Below are 8,822 nucleotides of genomic sequence, written 5' to 3' on the forward strand. Positions count from 1 at the left end.
AAACGAGTAATGTCAAATTATGTATGATACAAGCTTCTCTTAATGTGAATGGTAAAAGGTAACATCCAATTCATTTGTATCCACATTTTTTCCCTTTCAAAATCAGTTTTAAGATCACCATCATGATTATGTGACCTTGTGGGTTACTAATGAGTCATTCAAATCTCATCATCATTATTCTATCTAAAAAATTATGAGAGATGTTATATCCCATTTGTTACGATTCCGTTGTCATTATATAATATATCTTATAAGTGAATAAACTTAAGTTTTTTTATACAAGCAAAATAGTATTATAAATTGACTATAAGGACTAGTACTCAACCCATGTACGAGAGAAAACAAATTGTTAAGACATCAAGGAGATACATCCTAGTGGATTGGTGCACAGTTAGAAAAATAGAACCAGCTCTTCTCATAAACATTTTTAGCCATAATAAAACCTTAAGAAAGCCCAAATAAATTAGCATAATTTGAATTTTGTTTAAATTAATATATATATATATATATATATGTAAGTATATATATGTGTATGTATGTATATAGTCTGTCTTTGGATCCGGTACTCAAGCTCATACAAGTATTTCATTTTTATTTAAATGTTTGAGTGTTATTTTATTGATATGTAAATAACATCTCTAGACTCTAGTCGTTTTAATTCCAAATGGCAGCAACAACTCCTTAATATTAAATCATAACATGCTTTTTTTTCATATAATATCATATCATTTTGAAAAGATTATCTTAATCTAGCCATTTCTTTAAAAGCGTTGTTTTTCAGAATTTTTTTGTTATATTTAATTGTTATTTTTAAAGTTTATGAAAAAATTAATTACTTACTTATCAATAATACTGTTATACTCATTAAAAAATTATTTGAATAAATTGAGAAGAGGAATTGAGAAAATATAATAAGAAAGACTATGGCAAATTGACAATTTTACTAATATAAAATAAAAATCGGAGTTTCTTGATTTATGTAATCAAAAAACTTTAGGACGAGTATATTATAAAAATGGTGGTTCCTTTAAAACCGTACGTAATTACGTATTTTGTGGCCCAAAGTTTTGCTTGATTGTCTCTTTGATCAAAGATAATTTAATTAATTATTAATTTATTACAAAACCCAGCAGTTTGTATAAGAAAATTGTGTGCTCATGCAATCCAAATTCTTGGTGGGGCCATTTGAAAGCGAAAACCAAAGAATTAGACAAAACTTTCACAATAAATTGTCCGTGACATATTGTTTTGGGACCCAATATAATTAATGTTATTTGTTTATTTTCCCATTCCTCTCACTTATCAATTATCATGTAAAATTAAAATGAATTCATTGCTCCAATCTTATCGTGTAAATTGTTAGATGATTGAAGATTTTGATTGAATTCTGATTATTTAGATCTATAGAGAGCTTAACAATTGCGTTAATATTCTTGCCAATATAGATGTGACTGGGATGCTAACTATGTCCTGTTTGAGCAACTACTGACCCTATAGGACTATCCTTAGCTTTCCTCATTCATATAAGTGGAGTCTCTATTGCGTTTATAGATGGCAAAATTAATAATGTTTTCGACCGTACATCCCGTTATCTTTTTGCAGATAGGGCATATAAATTTTACTCATTTGTCCGTTTTACCCGCCAAACCCACAAGTATTTTCGTTGGGCAATGCTGACGGCCCATAAACATAATTTAAGGAAAAAGTAAAAAAAAAATCAAATAAATTATGATGTAATGTGATTTTTAATCCATAAAAAATTGTAATCTAATGTACTTTGTTAAACTTCATATAAAATATCAAAAAAATTGTTAATTTTTTATCTTCAACTACTTTATTTAATTTTATCTTATTTATTATATAATTTTTTTTATTTTTTTTAATTGTTCAAGAATGTTCGTGGGCCGCCCGTTAACCCGTTTTGCCATATCTAATTACGTGTGATTTTTCATTTCAATAGTTAGGTCGATATGATTAAACAAAATCACTAGAAACTCTTTTTTGTATAACCATGCATGAGTATCATTTCATTCTAAGGATAAAAAATTAATTATTTTCGAGTTGAATAATTGTCTCTTCCAATAAGTGTCGTTTTCAGCGAACTTATAACATTAGGCCTAATATAATTTATAGGATTCATAAAATCTTCCAATAAGTGTCGTTTTCAGCAAACTTATAACATTAGGCCTAATATAATTTATAGGATTCATAAAATCTTCCAATAAGTGTCGTTTTCAGCAAACTTATAACATTAGGCCTAATATAATTTATAGGATTCATAAAATCTTACACCACAATATCAATGTTTCATTAAATGGTTGGTACTGAAAATCCAAATTGTTATCACCATGTATAAACCAAATTGCTATCTCAATGTATAATGCCTAATTTTTAATATTGACCAAATTAGAAAGGACTTTCAGGACCTTTTTATTATAAGAAGTATGAAAATTCATTTGCACAAATGGTGTAGTTTGCACTTCGAATATAGTTAAAGTGCCTAGTAAAGATCCATTATGTCCCGTAAGATTTTTGTCTTTATCAACTCAGTCCCAAAACTATGGAAAACTGATTTTAGTTCCCAAAGAAATTTGTCAAACCAAGTTAGTGGTACACCATTTAAATTAGGGGAAGTGCATAAAACTTTTTTCCTAAAATTGTCCCTTAAATTTTTCCTAAAGAACATTGGTACTTGACCCATTTTTAATGAACAACTAGCCGTGTATTGTTGCACTTGCATGGGTAACTTTTTTGTTTATGTATAATATATAAATAATATACATATATTTTATAACTTTAATAAATTATATATTGAACCATTATATTTTTTTGCATTCATATATTTGTAATATTAATATTGACTTTTGAGGGTAGATGTAGAATATTAATATTTATATATGCATTTGTATAAGCATTGATTTGTTGAAAGTATGATTATAGAACATATTTGTTTCTAAAATAACTCAATAAATAAAATTCAAATTGTATTGGATAATATCTCACCTCTATATTCTCTGTATAAAATTATAAATATAAGGACTTCTATTTGCATCATATTTTTTGTGATTACGTTTATAAGTACCATATAAAATCATAAAGAATTTTTAGCATATCTCTTGTGATTATTTTAATTTTAGATTATGTTCATTATGTATAAATATTTGAATATATTTTTAGCATTCAAATATAGTATAATTAAATATTATTTATTTGATTATGTTTTCGCTAATAATCATTGTATGAAAATAACTCATAAATTAAAGATTCATTTCTATTATTTGGAAGATATATTTTTCTATACAACTGTAATATTTTACTATACATATTTTTCATTTAAATCTGTCATTTTTATAATATACACATTTGAATTAATATTTTTATTGTTTGAATTAAGTTTATTCTTATGCTTTAGTTTCTTTTTGCTATTTATTTCCGTTGTGCCAAAAAAAATTAAGGTTTATTCATATGCATTATTAAATTCATATGTTGTGGATAACTTAATATATTAACAATGCGTTATTGTTTACCTTAATTTGTAGTTTCAAATATACTAATAATGTTTCAAATCTTTGTGTACTAATTTTACTACTATTATTTTATCTTATTTTTTATACTGAATGAATTGATGAGCTATTAGGATAAGATAATTTTTCTAATATATTTGAAAAACACATTAAATTAGGATTTGACGGGATATTTTTTTCTGATAATTCTAATCAAAATAATAAAAAGATCTAATAATTGATTTATTATTCTTATATATTCCTAATCAAAATACATATAATTTACATGAATATATCTACAATTGTTATCTTTTAATTAAATAATATAATGATAGTAATTAAATATTTTGAAAATTCTCATTCGTTATATTCTCATATGTTATACTAATATATATTCAAAAACTATTATGATTTTTAATCTTCTTAATATAATATCTTTAATATTATATTTATGTTATAAATCATATTATTACTATCTTAATATTGTAAAAAGTAACATTGCAATAGTAGAAGAAAACACTAAACTTTAAACAAAATATATTTATAATGAGCTTTGCCTAAAATTAAAGAATAAAAAAATAATTTAAAAAAAATATAAATTAAATATGCATTATAATGCACTCAACTTTGTATATCCTATTATTTCTTTTAATAAAACAGATGTAAAAGAATCAATTATATAATTACAATAAAATCAAAACAATAACATATTTTTTCAATAATTTTAACAAAAATAAGACTATTATTATATTAATTTGATATTGTGACTTATTATTTCACATGATTTGTTACATGAAATAGCCTTAATGAAAGAAGAGTGAACATTTCTTTCAATCATGATGTCATTAATGTGATACTTCTGGTTTCGACGAGAATTGATAATAGAATTATTATGAGAATTAAAATTATTGTTATTAATGCTAATAATACAATTTTTAGTAATTTTAAAATATGAAATAAACTTAATGAAATTTGTTACTTGAAATAGCATTGATGAAAGAAGAGTGAACATTTTCTTCCATCATGGTGTCATTAATGACATGCTCATGCTCCCACGAGAATAATAGAATATTATGAGAATTATAGTTATTGTTATTAATGCTAATAATATCCTCATTGGTAACATATTTTTGGTTGCCTAAATTTTTAATTTTTTGGGTCACCTTAAAATTGGGCATTAAAGTTGAAACCAAATTATTCTTTTGGCCGTTGGCCAAGGAGGAAAACCATATTGTTTCTTAGAAATCTTCTTCTTCTTTCTAGTAATAGTCAATCAATTTCCATAAACCTACAATTACTCTTCAACAAAATACTTATCATTTTTTGCTTACCCATTGAATTAATATTTACATAGTTTCCATTTTTCCACAAGATTCGTCAGCCATTATTAATATAATATAAGAATATACTCAATATTGATTTCTTATTTTTAAATATGATTGTTTTGTATATTTAAATAATACAATGATATTAAGTAATATATATTCAAAAAAATAAGGATCTCATCCGTTATTTTATTTAAGGATGATTTCATTAGTGTCATTTAATAGGTAATAAATTATTCTAGTGACTAATATACATATTCAAAAACTGTTATAATGATTGATTATATTATTTCTACATTAGTTATAAATAAAATCACTAAGTATTCATGATCAACCATTATTAGTTATAATTCTGCAAATTTATCTCATAATGAGAATTGCACAAAATTGGGAAATCACAAATAATTTAAACGAATTATAAATACAAAAAATTATGACATTATTTTTGTCCATATATGGAAATGTCAAAAATCCAGGATAATTTTACATTAAAAATGAATTACAACAAACTCATAATAAAAATAAAGACATTATTTTTTTACGCTCATATAGTAATGGTAACATCTAATCATTATATTATAAGAGATGAGTTTTTCTTCTACAAATACTGAAACAAATAACACGATCAACCCATAATTCTTGTACACTCACATAGTAATTGCAATTTCTAAAATATCTATCAACAAAGACAATAATTAAAAGAATAGAAAATCATGTGAGTGAGTTTGAGAGTAGAAGAGGATAGATTTGTTAAATAAAATATGTGAAATTTATATGATGAAGAAATTATATCTACCACAAATGAAGAAAAAATTGAAAGTATAAAAATAAAATCATACTTGTGAGTTGGTTTTAAGAGTTGAAGATGATAAATTTGTTGATCACAATTTGAGAAACAGTATAAAATATATCTACAGACTACCAACAAAAACATAAATTAAAAGAATAGAAAATTATATATATGAAATGAAAAATTGAAATAGTATAAAGTATATCTACCAACAAAGAAAATAATTAAAAGAATATAAAATCATACTTGTAAGTAAGTTTGAGAGTCGAATATGATAGATTTATTGAATAAAATATATGAAATTTATATGATGAAGAAATTATATCTACAACGAATGAGAAAGATTTGAAAGAGTATAAAAATAAAATCATAACTCTGAGTTGATTTGAGAGTTGAAGGTCATAAATTTGTTGAACACAATTTGAGAAATAATATAAAGTATATCTAACAACAAAGACAAGAATTAAAAGAATGGAAAATCATACATGTGAGAAGAATAAAAAATCATAGTTGTAAGTGAGTTTGAGGGTTGAAGATGATAGATTTGTTAAGAAAGGAAGAATCACCCTAAGAAAACTGCAACCAGAACAATTGTGAGAAAAATGCACAACATTTTGTCTCTCCTTTATTATTTATTTAATGAGTCATTATGTTTAGAATTTTAAACAAATAATAAAGGGTAGTTTTGATTTTGTGTATAAGGTTGTATAGTAAGATAAGGAGCTTTTGAAGGGAAAACTTTACATTAAGTATGATATGTGTGCATAGTGTTAAATTGTAATTCATTGCTAATTAGAAGTTAGTTGTAATCCTTCTATAAATAGAAGGTTGTAATTCAAAAAGTGGTTAATGCATTCCAAAAATAGAATGATTCAGATTTTGATCATTCAATCATTGCAAGATTTACTCCCTCTCAATTCTAATTCATTCTTTCAATAATTCTCTCTCACCAACTCAAATTCTTCCTTTCTCCATACACGATTCCATTCTATTCTTCATTTACTTTCCTTTTTCTGTTTTCTGTAACAAAACCAGAGGCAAGGAATTGAGCTTCTAGATTTTCAACTTCAACAGTGGTATCAAGAGCTATACGGTCAGGGTTTGTGGTAGTGCCAAGATTGGGTGCAAGAAGCTTCAAGAAGTGAAGCTCACAAATTGAAAACGAAGCTACAAGACAGTAGGGAATTCTGAGGTTTAGCTAGAAGAATGGCAACATCAAATGAGTTTGCAATGAATCTTCCAATTCTTGATGGGAAGAACTATGACCATTGGAGCATTCAAATGGAGGCGATTTTTGGATTTCAAGAATGCCTTGATGTGGTGAAAGCTGGTATGCCAATGGTTGATGAGAACTCAGTGGAGTATAGGGAAGCAAACAAGAGAGATTGCAAGGCAATCTTCTTGATCCACCAATATGTGGATAGAGCCAATTTTGAAAAGATTTCTGCAGCATCTTGTTCAAAGGAGGCTTGGGAGATCTTGGAGAAGAATTACACTGGTGGAAAGAGAGTTAAGAAGGTGAGATTGCTAACACTCAAAAGACAGTTTGAGCTGATGCAAATGGATGAACAAGAATCCATAGCTGAGTATCTCAACAGGCTAAGAGAATTGATCAATCAGATGAAGGGGTGTGGAGAGACACTGAGGGAACAACATGCAGTGGAGAAAATTCTCAGAACCATCCCAAGTTTGATCACATTGTAGCAGCAATAGAGGAAGCAAAGGACCTTGACAACCTAACAATTGATGAACTGCAAGGATCCTTAGAAGTGCATGAGCAAAGATTCATGGAGAGGCAGATCTACAGACAAGCAGATCATGCTTTGAGTGCACAATTCAAGAAGAAAGGAGGTCTTGGACAAAATGATAGATTTAGAAGAGACAAGGCAAAGTGGCAATGTGGTAGGAGATTTGAAACTGAAAATTCGAAACTTGGACTAAACTCACAACAGAAAACTAACTCCAGCAACCAGGGTAATGGTGGTGCAGTCAGTAGGGCCAAGAAAGGGAGTAGTCAAGTGGTTGGAATGTACAAGAAGGACAAGAGCAAAATTCAGTGCTTCAACTACAGAAATTGGGAACACTTTGCTTCAGAATGTAAGGAGAGAAGAGTTATCCAGACTAAAGAAGCAGAAGCAAAGCTAGCTAAAGATGAGGAATCAGATGAAGAAGTGTTATTGATGGCCAAAAGCATTGATTCTTGTCAAGAAATCAGTAAATCAGATAGTGCTCTACTCATGGTGACAAATCAGCAAGAACAGAACTCAAGTAGTTGGTATCTTGATTCAGGATGTTCTAATCACATGACAGGAAACAAGGAGTGGTTTGTAACTTTGGACAATTCAGTTGAAACCAGAATCAAGTTTGCATATGATAGCATTATCAAGGCAGAAGGAATTGGTAAAGTGATGATCAAGAAGAAAGATGGATCAATCTCATACATCTCAAGTGTGCTATATGTGCCAAGAATGAAGAGCAATCTTCTAAGTCTTGGACAATTGCTTGAGAAAGGGTACAAGATGAGATTAGAAGAAAAGATGCTCAAAGTGTTCAACAAAAAGGGAGTGTTAGTCCTGAAAGCTCCTCTAGCATAAAACAGGACTTTTAAGATTGACATTCAGCTTGGAAATCAAAAGTGTCTAGGATCCATAACAGATGAGAAGTGAATTTGGCATCAAAGATTTGGACACCTTAACTTCAAGAGTCTTGAAGTACCAAGATGGAATGGTCCAAGGATTACCTACTTTCAGAGCCTCAGATGATGTATGTGATGATTGTATTGCAAGCAAACAAACCAGAAACAGATTCTGCTCACAAATTCCAACTAAAACCACTCAACCACTTGAGGTGGTCTATACTGATGTATGTGGCCCTATGGAAACAGATTCACTTGGAGGAAGCAGATATTTTGTGACTTTCAAGGATGATTTCACAAGAAAGCTTTGGATTTATGCAATAGAAAAGAAGAGTGATGTGTTTGCCAAGTTCAAAAGCTTCAAAGCAGCAACAGAAAAGTAGTGTGGAAAGAGTTTAAAACTGATAAGGAGTGATGGTGGAGGAGAGTATATCTCTCATGAGTTTCAAAATCATTGTGAAGCTGAAGGCATAACTCATGAGATAACTGCTCCATACACTCCTCAACACAATGGAGTAGCTGAGAGGGTGAATTGAACTGTGTTGAACATGGCAAGAAGTATGCTCAAG

The 8,822-nt window shown here is 28.2% G+C and overlaps 1 protein-coding gene across 1 annotated transcript; it reads left to right on the plus strand.

Moving 5' to 3' along the window:
* Positions 1-6,824: 6,824 nt before the first annotated feature.
* LOC109340575 lies at positions 6,825-8,212 on the plus strand. The gene is made up of 2 exons (XM_019578295.1): positions 6,825-7,136; positions 7,217-8,212. The coding sequence occupies exons 1-2, from the start codon at positions 6,825-6,827 to the stop codon at positions 8,210-8,212; spliced, it is 1,308 nt and encodes a 435-aa protein (XP_019433840.1).
* Positions 8,213-8,822: the final 610 nt, after the last annotated feature.

This window comes from Lupinus angustifolius, unplaced genomic scaffold (genome assembly GCF_001865875.1).
Source record: "Lupinus angustifolius cultivar Tanjil unplaced genomic scaffold, LupAngTanjil_v1.0 Scaffold_203_18, whole genome shotgun sequence".
Lineage (NCBI taxonomy): Eukaryota > Viridiplantae > Streptophyta > Magnoliopsida > Fabales > Fabaceae > Lupinus > Lupinus angustifolius.

What these genes read in the sequence shown, in the direction of transcription:
- LOC109340575 (XM_019578295.1), top strand. Translation starts at nt 6,825, where the DNA reads ATGGCAACATCAAATGAGTTTGCAATGAATCTTCCAATTCTTGATGGG. An exon ending in GTGGAAAGAGAGTTAAGAAG is followed by an intron (nt 7,137 to 7,216) that starts GTGAGATTGCTA and finishes GTATCTCAACAG; the next exon opens with GCTAAGAGAATTGATCAATC.